Source organism: Centruroides vittatus, unplaced genomic scaffold, assembly GCF_030686945.1.
Source record: "Centruroides vittatus isolate TY-2023 unplaced genomic scaffold, ASM3068694v2 contig_918, whole genome shotgun sequence".
NCBI lineage: Eukaryota > Metazoa > Arthropoda > Arachnida > Scorpiones > Buthidae > Centruroides > Centruroides vittatus.
In genome coordinates this window covers 489835-514585 of record NW_027122605.1, presented here as the reverse complement: position 1 = coordinate 514585, position 24751 = coordinate 489835, and the positions used below count along the sequence as shown (strand labels likewise).

General features: G+C 24.5%; 1 protein-coding gene across 1 annotated transcript in view; it reads left to right on the top strand.

Moving 5' to 3' along the window:
* The window catches only part of LOC136984427 (coronin-6-like), a 45158-nt gene that overhangs the window by 1073 nt on the left and 19334 nt on the right, over positions 1-24751 (top strand). The window contains exons 2-3 of the mRNA XM_067281399.1: positions 5187-5384; positions 23594-23846. Of these exons, the coding sequence (XP_067137500.1) occupies positions 5187-5384; positions 23594-23846 (451 nt within the window). The remainder of the gene's footprint in view (positions 1-5186; positions 5385-23593; positions 23847-24751) is intronic.

Genomic DNA, 24751 nt, shown 5'->3' with positions numbered 1-24751 from the left:
GCAGAAGATGTATTCATCAAAAAGAATCTGAAACTAAATGAAAAAAAAATCATATTTATTCAGTTATATTTGTGGCATTAGAAAAAATTTATGAAAGATTTAACCAAATGCATTAACAAAATAGATTTATTGAGGGTAATTTATCTTCATTATTTTATAGGAATATTTCATTTCATTTTGGATGCAGTTAATATAAATTGAGAAATATATTTTAAAAATTTAATGATTTTTGTATTGTGCTAAACAATGAACAGTATTTAGAGGGAACAGTCCTTTAAAGGGTTGAATTCTACTGGTGCACGTGGATTTTTATTATTATGCTGTCATTAACTCAGATTGTTAATTAGCCTTATATTATTATGATTACACTGAGTTTATATATATGGATTGCTGGATAAATTATTATGCTGATGTGATTTGATACAAAATAGTTCACTAAAACAATAATGTCTATTACATAGCATTGGTATATTTTGTATTAGTTCAATTAAATGTTAAAATGATATAGTACATTTTTCAAAATTAACTGTTATAAAGTGTTGAAATATTGAATTTTCATGTTAATAGAATTAAAAGTTTCAAATTATAATTTCAAGAATAACAAAGTTGATTTATCTGCATTAAGTTAATAAAGATTATAGATTTTTAAAAATCCATTTTAAAATTTATTATGAAAGTAAAGAAGGAAAGAAAAAAAACTAAAAACTTTAGAGATGAGGCATAAAAATGTAAAAAAGCTATTTTTGAAGGTAAAATTAAAAGGAATGAGAGGTGGATGAAGATCAAGGACCTCATTCAAGGACGTTGAAGAACTGAGATAATTGAGTTTCTAAGAATTTGTAAAAGTAGTGGATCACTATTTAGATTCATAACGGCATGTCTCCAGAAGAGGTAGAGAAGGTAGTTTTCAATAGAGAGATGGCTTTATTATTATTAATTTAAGAAGCCTTTATATGAAATAATTATACAATAGATAGGGGAGGTAGATGTTTATATATTTTGTAATGTCAAGATGTTTTATCATACTATCATATCTGTTCCTTCCTGGCATTCTTCCTTCCTTTGTTTCTGTTAAAACATATTAAAAAAATATTTGCAACTATGAAAGTTCTATGCAATTTAAAAATTATAAAAATTTTTCGTAAATTTCATTCAAATTACAATCCTAAAATAATTTTAGTTTTTTAAATTACAGTCACTTATGCAATTTAAACATTTAATAAAATTTCATATATATTTAATATTAAGGAATGTTAATATTTTTAAATTTCATTCTGAATTGAATACACAATACATTTTTATGAAAAATAATTGAAATGATTATTACAATTATTACATGTAATAATTATTATATAATGTACTACTACAAAATTAAGTTTTGAAGGATATTTTACTTTCAGAATTATATTGAAGAAACTTTTTATTAAAAAATTCAGCATTATTATTATTAAAATATTAAGTAGACAAAATGTTGGCCTATATTATAAATTTTACTATCTATACATACATTAAATGTGATTTTCTTCGAATTTAATTGATTCCAGTATAAAGAAACATGAGACATTTGAAGAACGAAATGGTTTGTCAGTATTTTGAAATAGTGTTTAGAATTATGCTATAAACTGTTTTTTAAAATAAAGAAAATATTTTACAGTAGTGTTGTTTTTGAATATTTCTACACACTGATGATTACACACTGTAGTTAGTGATGCATAAATTTAAGAAATAAGTAAATATTTTTTTCGTTTGCAACTCTAAAAAAATCTGAAAGTTAAAAAAAAAAAAAAAATTCTAAAATGTTTGTGAAAAGTAGATTTTTAGTTAACATGAATAAAACACCAGTTTGATAAATGTCTATACTTTGATGGATAATCAAAATAAATATTACGTGTCAGCATAATTTAAAATTGCCAGATTGATTGATAAGGCTATATAAAATTCATGTCTCTGACATTTCTTAAAGACTTTCAATAATTACTTGATTTAATTTTCAGCTAAAAATAAAATTCATTAATCATATCATAAAACTTAACAAGTATTGATTTAAATATTTTTATCTGTAAATTTTACAATTAATGAATTAAATCATATTTGATTTAATATTTCAAAGATAAATTTTAATCTGAAAGTATTTATAAAATGTCCTTTAGTATTTTAATCAAATAATTTACTTTTAAATTGAGTTTGATCCCTAATGAATTAAATTAATGAAAATTTAATTTGAAGCAAGGTAAATTTCAAAATTTTTAATAAATAAATGCTACAAATTCTTAATGAAATTAGTGGCATTTGTTTTTCTATGTATAATAATAGAGTATAGATGGTAATATAATTATGTATAATTTAAGGTTATTTATCATTAAAAGTGAATATTTAAATATTAATAGTTTTAATAAATTATAATTTCAATGTCAAATATGTTGTGTTTTAATTGTGGAATTGAATTAATGATGATTTAAATTGCTTTATTATAATAATCATAGAATAAATATTTTAATAGAATTAAGTATTCCAATGTTTTAAACTGATTAAATTGATAGAAAAGTTTAGAATGCTGAATAATTTTATCATATTTTTAACAAATTACTTCAAATTATTGATCGAAATTATACAACTTTAAGTTACTGATTTTAAAATAATCAAGTTATTTTCACTTGGTTCATTAGATGAAAAGTTTTCAGGATGATTACTTCATAAAATTCATTGAATTACAGTATTTACTTTTAAAAATACTTTTTTACCTCAAAAATTTTGATATTTAATAATGAACTGAAAATTGAAGCAAATATTTTTATCCTAAGAAATGTTTTAATTTAATTAAGCTTAACGTAAATATTTGTATGAGGCATTTAATGCAAATTACAGTTAACTTTAATTGGCTGAATTTGCTATAAAATTTGAATTTGCCAACTGTACATATAATACTCCAGATTTTGCAAACCTGGAATACTATACATGCAGTTGGTGAAATTACATTTTATTGCATAAAAAACTGCCCAATGTTTTAAGCTGAAATTATTTAATAACTCAAAAGCCTGGAAAACACTTAATCACTTTAAAATATTTAATTAAAAAGCTAATTTAACAGTTATTCTGTTGAATTATGAGAACATCTCATGTTTGTTTGTATAATCCAGTTTTCAGTTTTATTAATATTCATAATTTTATCTTAATTATTGTTTATCTGAAGAATGTATTTAGAAGGACTAATCCAAATACTCCAGATATTCTATTGCTTATATTGTAATATTCAGGTAATCATACATTAGAAAATACTAATATATATATTCATATTTAAATCTCTGAACATGTTTGTTAAATTTCATGTATGAAGGATGGAAAAACTGTTAAATTCAAAATGTAATTGACAAATTATTTTGTCATTATGTTCATCTCTCTCACATTGTTCAATTACAACACCAATCATTTACATCTTTCATCGGTACTGTATTTTGTCAACCAATAATGCCATCCTCTTCCCACAGGGTAATTCTGTAATTGTTCAAATTAACTTTATTTATAGTTAATAATAATAATATAGGTTAATGTATTTGAAATCGATAACAATTTTATTAAATATAAATCACCTCAGTCACCTTAGTTTTATTCCAGTAATATCTTAAAAATGACAAACATTTTCGAACAGCTTGACTGTCATGCTTCAGGTCAGTTATGTGTTCCAGTCAAGCTGTTTGAAAAGTTCATCATTTTTAAGATATTACTGGAATAAAACTAAAGTTACTGAGGTGATTTATAGCTTCACTTTTCCAGTTTTGATTTGTTTCTCTTGAATATATTTTTATATTTAATAAAATTATTTTAGTGACTGTTTCAAATGATTATAGAAAGTTCAATTTTAGAGTACAAATATAATCTATATGTAGTTAAATTTTGTGTCTAAAAATTTTTTGTTTTTTAAATTTTTAAAAATTAAAATAAAGTTTTCTGTATTTTTCTAAAGATCTGCAAAATCTAAAAGTTTTATTTTACTTCTGCACATACATTTCTTGTTCTATAAAAGTGCAAAATGCAGGAAGAAAAATAACAAACTTATTATATTGATAATGACAATCATACTTTACAGAGGCTGTCTTATAAATTCTTCTTTACTTGTAGTTATTCATCTTTATCATGTAATTTCTGTTACAGTATAAACTATTATTATATTACCAATTGTTTAAGAAAAGAGCTTTTTAACGATATATCAGTGATTATTAATTGCTTAGAATTGTTCTCATTTATGTCATTTTAAACTGTTTTTTAAGGTTTTTCAAAAAGATGAAAAATGTGCTGGTTTTACACTGTTTTTTTTCCTGGAAAAGAAAGGGCTTAGCACAGGAAAGCCATAGAAGATAGACTCCCCTCTCCTTCTATGGATAGACATCAGTGAAAGCAAAGCCCAATTCTTGTTCAAATGTTTTAATGACTACGGAACACCCTATAAATATATAGCACTAGAATTTTTTTTATATGAAATTATTGTTCAAAAGTTTTCATATCTGATGGTGTTTGTTTTTAAATAGTGATATAATTTTAAATTATGATTTCAGTTTTATCTGTTAATAAAATGTTTTTGTAATTGATTAATATGATTATAACAATATATTAATAACTAAAGGAAAAATTGAATTTAAGCCATTTTTATATCTGGACAAATATTTGGATCTTCTGATCATCAATTTGTATTACTTTTTACATACTGGACAGGTGTTATCCAGTCATGGAATCAGAACATCATGAGGAATATATGAAACTGAATATGTAAATTGTTAATAAGCCAATCTTTAGTTTTTTTTTAACTAATGTAAAGATGATATTGCATGTTTTATAAAACTACTAAACCTTTTAAATAGTTATGTAAGGATAATAGAAGATTATTAAGAATATATATATTATATTATTTTATATTAATAGCTTAACCTTAAAAGGAATGAATTATTATATAAAGATTTTATTTAAATTAAATTTATATAAATTTAATTAATCTTAACTACATTTAAAATGTATAATTATGGTTATTAAATGGTGAAATTTAAAATTCAATGCATATTTCTTTTGAAAAATTCATTTTTTTTTTAATATTGAAACAGAAATAGGAATGAATTAATTATTCAATTGTGAAATTCTTTAATCTAGAATTAATCTTTTTTCGTATGCATTATGAATTATTTTTTCTGTTTTTACAGATGTCATTTCGAATTGTAAGAAATAGTAAATTTCGCCATGTATTTGGCCAACCTTTGAAACGTGAACAATGTTATGACAATATCAGAATAACTAAAAACTCATGGGATTCCAATTTTTGTGCCCTGAATCCAAAGTTCATGGCAATTATAATTGAAGCAGCTGGTGGTGGTGCATTTCTAGTCTTACCATTGCAGAAAGTAAGTTTAATTTCAGTATGTATGGTTAAATAAATGTGCTGTAACTATGCTTAACGTGTATTTTTTTAATATTGTGGTGATAATCAAACTTTTCAAAATTAATAGCTTTATTCTTCAAAAAAAAAAAAACATAATTTGAATCTTTTTAGTTACAATTTTGAAAAAATAATTTGTAATAAAATGTATTCTTTTTCATAACTTTTTCAGTAGATGGTAATATTATTTTCAAATTTCATCTATTTAGTTTATTGTCAATTAAAAAATATTTGATTTGATTTGATTTCTAGAATGACTTTATTTTCTTTATTTAGGCCTAGTTATTAAATAATAAATTTATAAGAAATTTATATTTAAGCAAGAATTATGAATATCAAATAGCAAGTGAAAAATGTCACTTTTGTTTATCAGAAATGTCACAAAAATGAATAGTAATATTTATATAATAGAAATTAAATCATAAATGATTCATATATGCTCCTAATACTGACATTAGTTTATTCTTGTGAATTAAATTACAATTTCTAATACAGTATATGATTATTGTTTTCAACATGATAGTCATTTATCAATAATGTTTATCAAAAAGTTTGATTATTGTATATTAAGAAAATTAGATTGAACAAATTATTAAGTTAAATGCTTAGTTAAGAATTTAATAAGTTAAAAAAATTCACTGGAAAATAGTTCGAAAATGAGCTAAACAGGGAAGCTAGTATAATTCAAGCTAACAGACCATAGAACCAGGACAATTCAAACAAGAATGCTCTACACCTACTTTTTGTAGCACATTTGTTTCATCCAAAAAAAAAGAACTATTTCCTGTATTTTTTTTTTTTAAGTTACTTCTTATGCAGGCGGTGCACAGCTTTTCTTTAGCATGCATTGGTCAGGGATTGTTAATATGCTTTCTAGAAAGTGTTTGAATGCTGGCTGATTTGATTCACATCTCAAAATGCTATCATTGGTTGTAATTTCATCCTCTTCAGAATTATTTACTAACTCCTTTTAGTTTTGATTTTGGTATCTTTTTCCATTGTTTTAAACCAGTAAGCTGTCATCACCACTGACAATATCCCTTCCTTACCTTTGTGAATAATGGAATTAGCTTTGTTATGATTCTGTTGTGATGTTTGATATTGTGAAATCTGTAATCAATTTAAATGATTTTATGCAATGATTGATAACAGGCAATTGATATTGTCAATATGGTGTATTAAAAGTATAAATATACTTACAATATGATAAAATGGTGTAGAACTTGGTCTATATTTGGTATCTCTATTTTTCAACCATCTGTTTGTAGTTTCTAAAATCACCATTACTCAAATTATTTCCCCCTTCACTAATTTCAGCAAGAAATTAAAAATTTTGGGATGGATTAATTTTTGAAATTGTTTACAGTTGAAATTACAATTTTAAATCTTGAATTTCAAAATACAGTTGAAATTTGCCAGCCCATCAAAAGCATAATTTCAATTTTTGAATGTTAAATAGGCAGAATCCAAGGAGATGAGTTAGAAATTTTTGAACTGTTGATACTGGAATCAAACTTCATGAATTTCATTTGGAATTTAATTTTGACAATTTCAAAGTTTGTTAGCATTGGACTGTTAAATACCTTCTTAAAAATTTATATAAATATCAAAAAATATATTAATTAAAAATTTAGTACTTAATAAAAGTGCAAAAAAGGAAAAAGTATCAAAGTTCTCAGCAATAAAAGAGGGGAACTAATACTCCCTCCATACATCATAAACTTAATGAAGAACCATCTTGTGATATTTTGAAACATTCCCCTGCACAACAAAAATGGGAGCATCTCAACTTTTCAACTTTGATTTATCATTATTCTATAGTAATAGGAATATTGTAAAATTATCAAATGTATATAGAAATTAAGATATTTCAAGAGTTTTTTAAAAATACTTTTACCTACAGATCAGTTTTGTGGTTTTGTTAATTTCAATGATTGAATTATTCAAAAGGATGTTCTTAATCATTTTAATTCTATAAATAGCAGTGCTTTTAATACAACATAGTCTATGCAGAATACTATTATATACATGTAATATTTTCTTAAGCTATCTTTATGGACAAGAATAATTAGCTCCACTTTTTCTGTAAAGGAGTGATAAATGTTATGAATGGATGCCAAAATATGCATATTTAATTTGTAAATTGATATGTCATGCTTTTTTTTGGAACCTTTAACTTCTTCAAATTTATTTTGCTTTAATATTAAAATGTTTGTTTTATTAATACAGTCAAACCTGTTTTTATGCGGGGGATAGGGACCGCATTAAAAAAAACGCATAAAAAAAATCTCACGAAACTTTACGAATGGCTGTAAATAGTAGTTTTTGCAACACAATTAAAAAATATTTTTTTTAATGCGGTCAACAGGGACCGCATAAAAAAGTCTCACATAGAAAATAACTCAAAACCGTACGAAATAGAATTTATTGACAACAGATGTCAGCACTTGACTGCATCGTCTGGTCTATCGTCTGTTTTACATATTTTTGTCCAGGTGGTGTTTTGTTGACTTAAAAAGTAAATTATTTCATTTTTCGCATATTCATGCAATAATATTACTATAATAAGTGCATTTATGCTATAATAAGTTTATTTAGCTATAATAAGTCAACGTGAGACATGACGAATCGCACGAGACTAGTCGCCAACTATACCGCACAAATTAAAAATTCGCATTAAAAAAATCGCACAAATAAAAATCGCACATAAAAAGAGCGCATAAAAACAGGTTTGACTGTATTTATTTTACATACTAAATCTAGTTTATATAAATTAAGTTTAAAGTTACATATAGTATTTTTAGTTATTCTAATGTTTTTTGAATTATTCTGTATATGTCAACAATAGAAGACAACAGTTTTTGTTATTATTTGCAGTAAGACATATATATATTCCTGAATAAAAATCATACATTTTGCTATTAATAGAGATTATATGATTTTTAATAAAAATGTTATTAATTTTAAGTTCTGTTGATATTAAAAAAGCTTTATTCTATTCTGGAGTTCATTTTGATGTTTTGAAGTTTTTTTTTTAAATCTTAATGATTTGTAAAAGTCACTTTATTTGAAATTCTATAAACTTTGACTTTTGTGTTTTATTTAGAAATGTTATGATAACATTACTATTTTGATTATTCTAAAAATGAACATATCAGATAGGTACATTTCTCATGAATTTTAGTTTGGTATAGTTGAGAAGCAGCAGTAATTCTAAATTATTCAGATTGTACAGTGCATATATAAGTCCAAATTTTATAGAATGGATTCTCTCATCTTAAAGTATTAAATATAGTATGTTTGTTTATAATTTTATAATGAATTACAAATTCTTTCATTTGTAATTCATTTGTATTTAATGAGAAAAATTTCATTGTTATTTTTTTAGAACCAATATGCAACATTTAATAAAGCAGAAATTGACAAAGATTTGAAAATTGCAATTATCAGGTAGTTTCTAATAATAGGCATTCTAGGAAATTAATCCTAAAGCAGGTTTTCAATTTAACAGACTAATTGAGAAAGAGGTATCTGCTATTGCCAAAAGTCCATTAAATCAAGAGTTTTTTAAAAATGTACATTATGATGATGATGATATATATATTATTTGTATTGATACATGCATATAGTATTATTATAATAAAAATAATAAATTTTGAGTAGTTTATATTATTCACTCATTGACCCAACCTTTTAGCATGTTCTATTTGTAAATTAAAAAAAATTTTGATTTTAAATTTTTCCTCTAGGGAGAAAGTTTTTGTCTATTAATTAAATTCAGAGCCTACTAAAATATTGCTTTCAGATAAATATATTTTTATGCTATTTTGTTCAAAACATTTAGTAATGATACATACATTTTTAATTTTCACATGACTTATAAAAAGACTACAGACTGACTAATAAAAAGACTACAGTAGAGTACTGATTATCCGATTCAATTGGGGACTGGGGTTAGTCGGATAATTGAAAAAACAGATAATGTATTTTTTCATACTTTTCGGTTATTAGTATATTAGTATATCGCTATTAACCTACTTCGTGTTGAATTTTCATCGATGTTATGTTTAACAAAATTTTTTTAAAATAATAATTGTTGCTATTGTATCGTTAAAAATTATTTCTTTATTTTCCACAAAATAAAGACAAAATAAAAAATTAAGCATGGTTTAAATACTGGCCTCCCTTTCATGGTCGAGCCAGTGTTGCCAGCTAAAATGCAAAAATTTAACAAAAATAATATTAAAGTATCCAAGACATAACCAAATATTGTAGCTCCACATCACTAGCGGACATTTTGAATTTGCCAACTAGAATGCGGTCGGTTAACCAATGTGACGGTTAATCGGGGGTCGGATAATCGATGCTCTACTGTAGTTTTAAACTAGTCTTTTTATAAGTCAAATGTGACATCTCTCAATGCTTAAAACTAATCTTGATGTAAAATTTTTATAGATTAAAATCCACATCAGGTTATCCAAATTGTTGATTGGGTGTGATATGGGCTTTTTCTCACGTTTGACTGTGTAGGCTTTTTATAAGCCAATATTAAAATTATAAATTTAAATGTATTCTATAAATCAATTTATTGTTGTTTTTTAAAACCAAACAATTGCCAATTTATATTGGGCTATATTACTACCACTATTAACTAATTTTGGTGCTAGAGGAAGATGTTGGGTGCCATCTCTTGCTAAATTTACTAATTAAATTAATATTTTAATAATAAATTTAAGAAGTTCCAGAAGAAAAGAATTGGCCTGAAGTAGGATTTGAACCTGTGACTCCACATACCATGTATTCACGTTGCCGTCTGCATAGTAAGCAGAAGTTGCAAGTTCAAGTCCAGCTTTGTGCCAATTCTTTTCTCTGGAAGAAAAGAATTGGTCTTCTAAATTAATCATCAAAATATTAAATTAATTATAATTATTAAATTTAGCAAGAGTCTAACGCTTCCTCTAGTGCCAAATTATTTAGCATTTAATTAGTAAATAGTAAAAATATGGCCCAATTTTTATATTTCAGCAATCGTTATATTTTAATATATAATGATTGCTGAAATATAAAAATCGGGCCAAACAATTGGGTTCGGATGCTTATATTTGTGTTACTTTTTTAATAAATACTGCAATGATACAAAAATCAGTATGTCAATAAGTTTAATTTTTTATTTCCAAAATATAAAATTTCTAATTACCCATTTATTACACATTTTTAGTACTTTGTTGAATTCAGTGTTAGTAATTTATGAAATGAATATTTTCATAATAAATTTATTTTACTTTTAGTCTGTTTTTATAAAATTACCAATTTTGTAACCACGTGTAAATTTTTTTCTTCAAAAACCGTGGAATAGATAAAAAGAAATATATATATATTTCTTTTTATCTATTCCAGGGTTTGTACATCTGTACATAGCAAACATTGAATCAGTGTTAACATATACATTTAATGTATTAAGTTAAACTTACTCTGAAAAGTGACTTTGATAACCTGATTTAATTATTCTGAATCTATATACTACAGGTAGAATTTCAAGTTATTTACAGTAGAACATTGTCTTTACAATCTATATAATCTAGTAGTTAATGTATTAACAGAAATGAATGATTACGAGTTTTTTATGAAATTGTTATTTTAGATGAAAAAATGTACTGTACATACATGTTTATGTATGTATGGTATTTCCTTTTATACAAACCTGTAATTTTTAACTATTTCTCATTGTAATAAAGTATTCTAATTTTTAATTCTACATATAAAAATAATTAGACATGCCATTTGTCATATTGTTTGAATATTTTTGTGGCAATAAGAATTTGTTGTCATAAAGTTAATTTTTGTCTTAAAAGATTTATTATAATTATCATTTTAATATTTCTATTACATTTCTTAAAATATACATTAAATATTTATTTGGAGTTTAAAGATCAATAAATATTAGTAAAATACTTATTTAAATTACAAGAGTTTCTTTTTTTTTTCAAATTTTGAAAATTATATACTTTTATAAAATTTTATTACTACTAATGAGTTAGATTGTAGAACAGGATTCCTTGAAACTGGGATCGGCCATACTTGCATATTATGTATATATGTGCATTTGCTACTGAGAAAATTGTTTTTGATTAGCAATATGTTTTTATAATGCTCTGTATTAAATTTTATATCTGTTTTAAAGCTCAAAATAAATTTTTGAATATTTTGAATAATTTTCATAATCTTTCTATAATGTGGAAATTTTACTAATATTTATTAATGCTTTAAACTCCCTGAATGAATTCAAATTAGAGTTTTAACAATTCATATAAATAAGCAATTTAATTATATTCATAAATTTAACTGCTTTGGTATAGTCTAATGAGTAACTACACAGAAAATTTTTAAATTATACAAATAAAAATGATTTAATTCTAATTTAAAGTCTTTATGCACTCAATTGTTCTTGTATTTGCTTTGAGTAATCATTAAGAATTTATTTGGAAAAACTGACAATTTACTGTCAGAAGCATGTATATAAGCATATTTAATAAATTTATATGTATATATTACAAAATATGTTTTATTGTTATTAAAAATTATAGAATATGAATTTGAAATATATAAATTGATGATATAATCTGTAACATTACTACAGATGAAGCTAAGTAATATTGATAGAAATTGAAATGAGATGATAAAAAATAAGTAACTGACAAATAATATAAATTCTAACTGGTACATGTTTTGAGGTGAGATTTATTTTTCTTACTTTAAAAACTGAGGTTTGCTTAAATTTACACAATTTGAAATACTATAAAATTTATGAATAAAATACTGTTTCTTATTCTATGGTGAATTTTAGAAACTTTTCAAAATGAAACATTGATTAAAAACTCTATATATTTGAAAGTTTTCTGTTAAGTTTATCTGTGATCATTTAATAAATAAAAAACAAAACCATTTGTAGTGATAGAGACTCAACATTTATGTTGGAGAAGTCAAATGATTTTCAGTGCAGACGAATTGGAATAAGTAAACTTTCATTTTAACCATCTCAGTATAATATGTAAAAAACTTTATATTATCATATAATTTTTTCAAGTCATAATTAGTTCTTGATCAAAAGCAAACAGCTTAAATAAGAAAAAACTGACGAAAAAAAGCCAGATGATAGAATTACTTTAGAAAATTGAAATATACAGATACTAATTTTTGTTACTCTAATTGAGAGATACATGAATTTTATAGCACTACTTATTGAATGTGTACCAATTTGAACTTTAACTGTTGCAGTTGTTATCTAAATAATAAAATGTTATTATCTGTACTAGATATTCTCAATTGTTTTGCTTTTGAGTTTTCAATTTATTCATATTATATTACATTGTAATGGACTTAAAAACAATTATTTTTGTTGTGTTAATTTCTGTTAAGAAAAACTTATCCTAAATTAAAAATATGATTAAAAATTCTAGCCCGGCATTGACAATGTCACAATAAATAATTGCTTGTATTCGATTATTTTTATGTTACTCATAAATACATTTTTAAACTTAGTCTGTTTCCTACAATTTGAAATTAATTGTATTTTGAGTTGATTTTCATTTAAATTCGAAATATTATAATTCCAACAAGAATCTTATGAAAGAGAAGTTATAAATTAGAGTATTAGATTTTGAATTGCAAGAAACAACAAAAAACTCAGATCTCAAATGATTGATTTTTGAATTTTCCCCCATAAATAAAATTTGAATTTTTTAAATAAAAGTGTAAAAAAATAAAAACTAATAAAATTATGTTTCTAAAATTTCAGATTATTGTCAAGAATGACAATAATCTGAAATTTTAGAAACATAATTTTATTAGGTATTTTTTAAATTTAAGGTTAATTTGTTTTACTTTTTTTCTTTATTAAATTCTAATAATAATATACTATACTACTATGGTTACAAGACCCTTAAAACAGACTAATCAGATTTTGGTTACTAGTTTATTGATGTACACTATTGTAAGCCAAAATGAATTTTGTCCATATGGTCCTCTTCAGTTGGCTGTAATAAAACATGTAATCATTGCTAAAAAAAGATTTAACATGTATTAAAATGCAATTATTGCTAAAATAACAGACCTTAACGTAATTAGGGTGTCCTAATTAGGGTGACAACACTAATGCTTTTATAGAATACATACCATAAATCTTTCTAAATATGGTGGCCAAATGTTTTGGTGATCTTGTAACACAGTAGTATAGTATAATCAGAATACAGACAAAAAAGAAATATTATTAACTAATATTATCAGTTTTATATTTAATATGGTTACTACTACAGATGACCTTTTTAAAAATTTTAATAATTATTTTTGGATAAATATAATATGCACTCAAACTTAACCTTAAATATATTTACATTTTATTGATAGATTTCAGTAATACATTAAATATTTAAACATATATAATGTATATTTATATTATACAATGACATGCCCATTCTAATATATGCATAAACCTATTCCTGATATCCAAACAATTATTTTTGTAAATAAATCTAATAAAACTTAAAAATAACTGTTTTGTTTGATTTATTTAATGTATATATAATATATGGCATTATATTAAATATATTAAAGCATATCTTTCATTTACCATTCCATAATCTCTACCATATCTGTAGGTTAGTACACATATCTATAATGAATAGTACACATACCTAATTTGTAAGTATATAAACCTATAAATATATACATAAAAATATTCTTTTGGATATGAATATGGCATAAAAAGATTTTCAATAATTCTAGTAAACTTTTTATCTAAAATTTTTTGTGAACATCAAAAGTATCATCAAAGATTTTTGATATATGCATCTTGCTTATCTAGAAACTTAATTTTAGATTTAGTATTTATATTTTATATTTATATTTATATAAAATTATTTCTTTTACATGAATTAATAATTTATGTATGTAGTTCATGGGAAACTAATAATGAAATTGAAACAGAAATAATTTCATTGATAGATTTGTTTCATATGTATTTAATGAGTTTTGCTGTCTTCAGATTTATTTTTTGTTCTAATATCTTTAAAGAATGTAAAAATATAAAACTTGTTATTCCATTTCAAAACCTGATGACCATTAAACATGATTGAAAATGTTCATTTCACTAATAAATATTGCATTATTTACTGGATTTCTGGCATTTTGAAGTTAGACGGAAATAATTTCTAATACCAACTTTCTAGTAAAGGATTTTCCAATATTTTTAAAATAAATATACTGTTTAATAGATATTATAACAAGGACAGATGCAGCTATTATACAACTTTGATTTATAGACAATTATCATATTCAGATATATCTATTTATAAATGTGAATGTTACACTAAATCATTTTTTCTAAAAATAATCAAATTTCATTTTAGTGAAAAGTTTTATTTTGTTATGTTTCTTTCAGTTATGTCAGATATAGTTAAACAAATACATCATAAATAGATATTTTATATATATTATTTTTAAAGCAAACAGTTTATTTAAATTTTATGCATGCAAAAAAAATTATTTTATATATGTGTATTAGATAAAAAATATTTTGTAGTAAATATAATGTAGTAAATATAAAATCAAACAACCACCAGATTACATTAGGCTAGTTTACCACAATTATATTTAAGTACTAAATAATTTTTCACTAGAGGAAGCCGTTAGGTATCATGTCAATGATGAATTGGACCTGCTGACCCTTTAGAAAATCTTGCTTTGTACTGTCAAATTATTTCTAGAAGTTCAAGGCAATTAATTCTTAAATTTTTTGATATTTGATGATATATATAATTTAGTTTCGGTCAACGGATCTTTTTCTATATTTTAAATACAGAAATATTTTGGGAATTATATATATGAATAATTTACAGGAATATCCTCTAAATATTTTAGTGTAAATTTTATTAGCAAAATTCAATGTTAATTTATAAATTATTACACATTGTATTACAATAATTCATAACAAAATATATACGTTTTTAATAAATAATTTACATTTTATGTATTGAAATTACAGTATGCTTGATTTTAAACCATCAGATACAAACTTGTTTTTTAAAATCGTAAATACTCTTATCTGTTTTCCAGTAAAATATACAATTCAGTTTGTTGTGCAAATATACAATGACAAATATTTAGAGAAACTCTAAAATAGTAATAATTTTTAATTTATAGAAACAGTACGTTTAAATATACTAATAACTTATTATGTCTAACTTCTTACAGCTATAATCAAGTTAATTTGATAAAGTCTGTTTTCTTATATTTAATTACTTCTGTCTGTTTATTATTGCAAGGCAATGTGTAGTTATAATATTCCTAATTAGTATTTAGACTCATTAAAGCTTAACTGAAAGGTTTAAGATAAAACAATTTGTTTTTAAAGAAATTATTTTAATGTTTTAAAAATATTCTGAAGATGGAGGATTAAAAAATTCAGAGATTATTGCTTTCTATGGAATGTGTATGAAGAGGTTTATGTAACTTTTAAAAGGAATCAGATTTACATCAAATTTAGATTTGCTTTTTATGTCAAATAATTTTTCTCTGAATTGAATCTTTTACTCTTTTCTTGTAATTACTTGTATTGTAATAATTCTAATGAAATTTTGGTCTTTGCCAAAATTTAATGTTCTGATTTAGATTTTTGAAGTCAATAGAATACAAGAGTTCAATGACATATATGGCGTTTTTCCAAAACATTGTTTAAATAATTTAGTTTATTCACAGCAAATGCCACATTTTTTTAAAAGTTTTAAATAATTTTAAAAATTCTGTTTAACTATTAATATATTTTTATTCAAATATTGCTTTTATTTTATGTAATAGTTCTAATATTAAAATTATTTATTTTTATTTGGATCTTTAAGAATTTCCACTTAAACACAGTTATCTTTTTTCAGATAATTTACACTTAAATCTTGCTATTTGAAATTTAAATTAAAACTTTTTTTGGTTATTTTCCTCTTAGAAACATTAAAAATATCATGGTAATATGCAAAAAAACAGATGTCAAATTGGTGTTGTTTTATTTTACTTGTTAATATTTTTCAGTTTGATATTAACATAGAAATATCTGAATTGAAATTAAAAAACATTTCCCTATTATTTAGAATTATCTATAATTATTTTATTAAAAAATAGATTGAATAAATTTGCTTCCAGAATATCTATCTTTAGTAAATTCTGTTTAAAAATGTTAACTTTTTTAAAACAGAATTTACTAATATATATATATATATATCATCATCATCAAGTATATGTTGATACTAATTATATCTCAAAAGTTTTTGCTTTAAAATATTTTAATTTCAGTGAACTTATCAAATAATTTTGAACAGTTGAATAAGTTAAATGTTAAATATTCCAACATCTTGTCTAAATTTACATTTTTATCGAAGTCGTCATATCAATACTGAATACACTTAATATTAAATATAAATATTTGGAATATTCATAATTATAGGAAAAAGTTATATAACTACATATATATATATAGTTATATAACTTTTTATTTATTTAAAAAAATGAATTTTTCACTAATAAAATTGTTTTTATATTGTTGAGGGATTGAATACTTAATACTCAAGCCTCATGATTTATTAATATTTCATTCACATGTCTTCTAATTAAATTAATTATAAGTATTTCAGTTGAACAATTTCTGTAGATATAAGTAATACCATCATAAAAAATATACTTTTATACTTAGATTAATTGTGCAATTAAATTATTTTTTGATATTCATATTTATAAAATAACTTATGTAATTCATCTGTTTGGATGTATTTATTAAGTAGTGGTTAGTATTTAAATAATTCTGAAATTTTTCATTAATTAATTATTATATACTTAGTTATTTGTAATTATTTGAGAATAGAAAACTTTTCAAAAAATTTGGAAAAAAAAACACCAGTTATTGAAAAACAAAATGTCAAGTCCCGTTTTAGGAAATGAAGCTAAAAGAGTAACTAAAATTAACTCTTATAGAGGGTGTCGTGCCAGTAGTAAATTTGGAATGTATGTATTGGGTACCTAACTGTGGCATGTTGTCACACGACCATGTGTCAGTTAGGGAGTACTACTAACCTATTTACACTTGGCATGTATAAATTTTTTAATTTTTATATTTAATTTCAAGAATAACTAATTTAAAATTATTAAATAACTAATCATTAATATTAAGAATAAATTATAAAGAGACACTAAAAATTCATTACAATATTTTTACTATAATAAGTTTTTATAATAATAAATTTAGATAGGTTTAATTAAAAAACATATAAGAACAAATAAGATAACAGAAGAAAGTCTTATTTTGATATATTTTTTATTTAATTTAAAATTTGACATTTTCTAAATCGTAAGTAACACTTTTAAAAGATGATATATATAATATAGTTAGTTGATAGTCTAAAGTTTATGTAACATCCTGTAGGTAGGTGGTTACAAATGTGTTAAACTGCATCATCTATAAAATTAGTTTTCTCAGTCATCAACAAAATGAAAAAATAAATATTGTTTTATTTAAAACTTTTGAAAGGATTTTGTTTTTATTTACACAACTTTTTGACATAATAATATAGTTTGTAAATGATTTTAAAAAATGAAATGACGAATGTAATTTTATTTTATTGAAAGATGATAATTTTTCAATAAACTGAATTTAGCTGTTTCAAAGTTAAAAATCTTAAAATTCTAAATTTTACTAGTTGTATAAAACTTTTGTAAAATAAGACAAAAAAATTAAATTTATTATATATAAATGAAGTTCAGAATTGAATAATTAATCTTTTTATCACAAAGAAAATATTTCTATTTGTTAAAACTGTACATAAAGCAGAACATATATATATCTGCTTAATATATCTTAAAAAATTTTGTGTGTAATGTTCAGTGGTTGTATGTATGCTCATTTGACTGTCTTATTATGAATGATCTCGGCAGTTTTCCTTATTCCATATTTATAGATTTCATCTAATTAAATATTTTAAATTCTTTTTTCTATTGCTACAATTAATTAATACTTGAATAATATTAATAAAACTTCTTTGATATTAATAAATAGAATTAGCAAACATGTAAAATTTACTTATATATAATTTGAGTATATGAAAACAAATATGACTTTATTTTTGATGTTAAGTAATTAATGATTTTTTTAAAGTTTTAAAAAAATATTCTATTATCAATTATTGAATTTATTTATTGGATAATTTTGGCATGCATAACAATGATTTGATTTTTATATAATTATAAATACAGTGTGTGTATGTATGTATGTATGTATATAAACTATATATTTATATAATCTATATCAGCAGTTCTCAACCTTCTTAGCTCCATGACTCCCCAAATAGTAAATATAAATAAAATTAATATTTCGTGACCCTCCCCACCCAAAGGAATAATAACAGTAAGTCTTACTATTACTAATTGAATTTTGTCTGTAATTATAAATGTAAATTTTTAAAAATATTATATAAACACATTGCACTAATTTTATACATTAAGAAAATACTGACAGTATAAAAAATGTAATAAAACTATTCCTATTATTTTATGTTGCTGCATTTATAGCGATGGGTATGAACATGCATGTATGACATGTACATACATTCCAACTTGATGTGTACATGCTCTTTGTAATTTGATCTCCTCCTATAATATTCGCTGTGAGAGCATGTATGAACATGCATATGGATGCGTTTGAACAAGTCATGCTGTCACTAGTATAAGAGGTGCTGGCAATTGCACCAGTTCAGTTAAGCGTGCGTCTGGTACTTTCATTTTAGTGTGCAGTCAACCTTAAAACTTTTTTTTTTAAATTTCTAATGCGAAAGGGATAAATTTGTGAAAAAAATGAAGTGAGCCATCTACCTCCAGTGAATCCGTTGGTAAAAAGACAAGGTTGTACAGTGACAGTTATTTAAATTATGGTTTCACCTCATTGGATGGAAAGCCACAGTGCGTTGTTTGCTCTCAAGTTCTCTTCGATGAAAGCACGAAGCCATCAAAATTAGTTTGACACTTGGAAATTAAACATCCAGCTCATAAAAACAAACCCTTGGAATTTTTTGAAAGAAAATCAGTATACCTTGAGAAATCAACAAACTTCTATTTGTAAGTTAAGCCATACTGATAAAAGTGTACTTGAAGCATCTTATCTCGTAGCATTAAGAGTAGCTAAGATGTACAAACCCCATACAATCGTTGAAAACCTCATATTGCCTGCTGCAATTGATATGGTCAGTGTTTTAATAGGTGTGGAAGAAGCAAAAACATTGAAAAACATTCCGATCTCTTGAAAAACATTCCGATCTCAACTAAATAACAGGGAGAAGAAAAGCCAAGTGATCGTCGAAAGCACTATATTGTGTTCGTAGTCAATTCCAATCTCTAACAACACAATATCAAGGCGAATCGATGACATGGCTGCCGATGTTTGCGATCAAATAATTCAGCAAGTGAATTTTTTCGTATTCAATTTGAATCAACAAATGTAGCAAAAATGTTTCAGTTATGTTTTGTAAGGTATGAATGCGATAGGGACACATCAATCAAAGAAAATATGTTGTTTTGCAAAACAGTACCAGGTCATGCAACAGGACAATGTCTTTTTGATGTTTTTTTTTATGAAGCTACGAGAAACTATACTAACATAGATTGGACAAAATGTATTTCAGTATGTAGTGATGGTGCAAAGGCAATAACAGGAAAGAACAGTGGATTAATGAAAATCCACTGGTGTTTCCTGTTGTTGTGGAATGGATGCACTGCTTCCTTCAGACATGCTCTTGTCACAAAAAATATGCTAGAAAATCTCAATCAAATTCTTTGTGAAGCTGTAAATTTGGTTAATTTTATTAAAAGTTGACCATTACAGAACAGGCTGTTTGCTAAACTGTGCGATGAAATGGGTGAAATAAAAAATCTCTTCTTTTCCATACAGAAGTTAGATGGTTATCGCAAGTGAAAGTGTTAACCCGGTTATTGGAATTGTGAGATGAATTAATAATATTTTTCCAGGATAAACAAATGCCATTCTCATTGTTTTTACAGAATAATGATTGTATGTTGTTGTTTGGCTTACTTAGCTGATGTATTTTCGTATTTAAACAACTTGAATGTGAATTCACAAGGACATGATAAAAGCATTTTATTAATGACAAAGTTCATGCATTCATTAAGAAGCTTGATATCTGGATTATTTGCCTTCAAAGCAAAAATTTGGATATGTTCCCACTCACTTTGGATTATATTGAGGAAAATTTGAATGAACAAGACACTATTATTCACCACAGTTTGGATTGCATGAAGATGCATTTGCATGAGCTAAAAACTCAATTGACAGAGTATTTCCTGGAAGATAACAATGATTTCTCGAAGAGATGGGTACTGAATCCGTTTAGTGAGAATGTTGCCGCTGCTAAGTTACCAGTTGAGATTCACGACCAGATCATCGAAATGTCTGCCGACAAAACGCTACAACTGCAATTTACATCTGAAGATTTAAATATGTTTTGGCTTGCTCGTCGACATGAATATGGAAATTTAGTCACAGAAGCATTGGAAATATTAATCCCTTTTGCTGTGTCTTAAATCTGTGAAAAGGGTTTTTCGTCTATGGTTGCGCTGAAAACTAAATACAGGAATCATCTTTTATCACTTGAAAATAATTTGTTTTTGTGTGTTTCTAACGTAGATCCATGTATGGAGAAAATTTTAAATGAAAAACAAATGCAACCATCACAAATTTCTTTTCTTTACATGTGTACTTATTGTAAGTAAAATGTTTATAAGTTTATAATAAATGATTTTTTCTCATAAAATGATTTCATTATTGTTTCGCAACCTCCCCTTTAATATCACTGCAACTCCCTTGGGGGTTGCGACTCCCAGGTTGAGAAACTCTGATCTATATAAACTAATATATATACACTTAACTGTTTTAGATATTATTATACAGATTGAGCATATATACAATTCACTGTTTTAAAATAATTTTTAAATGTAAATTTTCAGTATTATAATTTTTTTTGTAGTGTAAGCCATTTTCAGTTATTGCAACACTTAATTTAAATAGGAGTTGTTTAACTCATTACTATTATGTAGTGTTATGTGATGAGTCAGTCACAATGCAGTGCTTGCTCATGGTGTTGCCAAGTCTGATTTGCCACATTGACAAACTTCCCATGCTACTCTTTATGAATCTTCTTTTCATTTATCAAATATCAGTCAGTAGTTTGATCTGATGAAGTAGATTTTTAAAAATTGTAAGCCGTAGTTTTAAACTTTGTAGATTGAAAATTCTCAATTTTACAAATTGAATATGATCTGATATTTATATTTAGTATACTGAAACAGAAATGATTTCCATTATAAATTATAGAAAGTTTCCAGCATTTTATTTACTTATTGTATAATGTTTATGGCAATGTCCATTAGGCAAAAGAAGCCACTTCCAGAATAATAATAATACAACCTCTAGCAAAAAGTATATTAACATGACATAAAAGAAAAAATTAGTTTGAGTTCATTTTACAAGAAAATAAAAAATGTAATATTCAAAACAAAAATAGATGTTTGTGATAGATGTCACTACACCAGCCAAAGATGTCCCAGCATTTTTGCTATACTAAGAATAATAAACATGTTTTCTCACCCTGTTCGTGTCCATGTCCTTTCTTTCTTGTATTTCCTGTCATCACTACCGTTCCAGGAAAGCATTTCTGACCATGCATTGCTATGTGATTTCCCATCGTCTAGGTGTACTCTATCTCTCCTGAAAGTTTGTAACTGCTGTATTGATACACCCTGTATATATGTTACAGTAAAAACTCATTTTTAGTGAAAATGCATTTTAACTAGTTGAAACTAGTATTTACTGGATGTCATTATTAAAACTAGAATTTACTGCTAGTCAAAAATGAATTTGAGTTAAAACTAGTTTTAACTAGACAAAACGGGTTTTAACAAAATGGCTTAGTAAAAACTGTTTCGACCAAGGTCATTCAGCTAACACGTTCCTATAGTGTGTGATGAATTTCGTATCGCTTTAACCCTTTTCCCCCGACATCTTGTTTACATTTATTTTGCGATCCCTCCTAAGGCAATATAGGTCAGTCAGGCGATGATATTTTTAAAAGTTCACCAAAAATCAAATTATCATTATATCTATATGGAAAAAAATCACTTACATTTATTAATATCTTTAGTTTTAAATACAATATTTTTCAATCCATTTTATTAGAAAAATTTATAAGAAAAAAAATAATATATATCAGAACTGACACACAAACTTGATAATTTGTAACGTTTTGTGAAAATTAACATTGTCTAGTTACATAGTTGTTTGCTGGCACTGAGCCAGAAAGACATATATCAAATTGTACAAAACAATATTCTAACACTTATGCATGTATGTTTATTTGTTGTGAAATTATCGCACATTATATCAAACATTTGTTTGAAATCAAAATTTTATACTGCTATCAACTAATATAATGAATTATTATACTTTATTCCCTTTGTATCGAATGAGATTATATCTGTTGTTAATAAATTTTACAAAAATAGATATTTACCAAAGTAATGATGAATCGGTACCCTCGAAGTTTTGCTTAAAAAGCCAGGGTACCAATCGATCGGTGCTTTCAGGGACAAAGGGTTAATTAATGTTAATAACACAGATGTGTGACCAATATTTTCAATAAATATCGTATTAAATAATACAAATGTTTTAATCCCAATCATCACTTTATTTCCCCCAAACATATTTATGTAGCTAAAATTAGTTTTAACTAATGTTAAAAGTTAAAACTAAAATCAAACATTAACTTTTTATCTAAAATCAAAACATGTATAGCAGTAAATTCTAGTTTTAACTAGACAAAACGGGTTATAACAATGACATCCAGTAAAAACTAGTTTCAACTAGTTAAAATGCATTTTCACTAAAAACGGGTTTTTACTGTAACATATATAAAATGTGAGACAGCATACTAATAAGGTTTCAGTGATATATTATTAAAAATGCTAATTAAATGGATAATTTGAGTTATTGCCTAATACTGTCAGAGTAAAATAATTAGTGTTAAACAATGTGATAATTATAAGCTGTTAATAAAATCTATTTTATTTTCTTATCAGACAGGAAGAATAGATGTTAGCTATCCATTAGTTGCTGGTCATAGAGGACCTGTATTAGATATTGCTTGGTGTCCCTTTAATGACAATGTTATTGCAAGTGGATCTGAAGATGGAATTGTTAGAGTTTGGCAAATTCCAGATGGAGGGTTGGTACGACCACTTGTTGATCCAGTTGTAGAATTAATAGCCCATCAAAGAAGAGCAGGCTTGGTTCTATGGCATCCGTCAGCTAATAATGTTCTTTTAAGTGCAGGTATGTAAAAATTTTCATTATACAAAAAAAAAGAATTTTTTTTCATTTCATCCACGAAGCAATTAGTTTAAATTTAAAATAATATTTATAATTATATTTATTCATATTGGAGAAACGTTTCTAACATTTTTTATGCTAAGTGAAATTAATTATATGCCTCTATACTGTAATAAAAACTTGCGTATTTATAATCTCCTGGTGAAGCTGAATCCATATGAGATGGGATTGCTCTTCTCTAGGTTCTCTTTATCTGCTATTTAACACATTTTAATATAGAATTTATTAAAATCTTTTTATGAAAAGTAAATAAAACTGTGTGATGTTTAGCAGTCAATGAAAAATCTAATTATTTTAAAATTTATAAAAGTTTTTGAATAGAAATGAATTTTTGAAGTGTTAAATAGGAAATTACCTTTTCCAATCATCTAAACTTTAAACAAAAATATTAGTTATATTTTAATCTTGAATTACTTTTCTTGTCCATTAATACATAAATATGAGTTTTAAATAAACAGAATTTTTAATATAGAATTAAGATTTGAAAACTGACTTATAACTTAGTTTACATAAATAATTTTCAAACAACAGTTTAATATATATATATATATATTAAAATTGAAATTTTGGGACAGTTGTCTTTTTTTAAAAGAATGTTTGCAGCAATTAAAAATTTCTAAAGTTCAATGAAATTAGCTATGATGGAGAATCAATGTTAAAAAATCATTAAGTTTTTATTTTATCATGTTCCATGATTTTGTTCATTCATAATTAAGTTCATTTTATAATTTTAAATATTGTTTCCTTATATTTTGTTGCATTTATTTTTTTTTATAGTATATTAAAAAATTTATTATTATGTGTGATATTTACTGATGTAAAAAAGAATCAAGAATCACTTGTAGCAA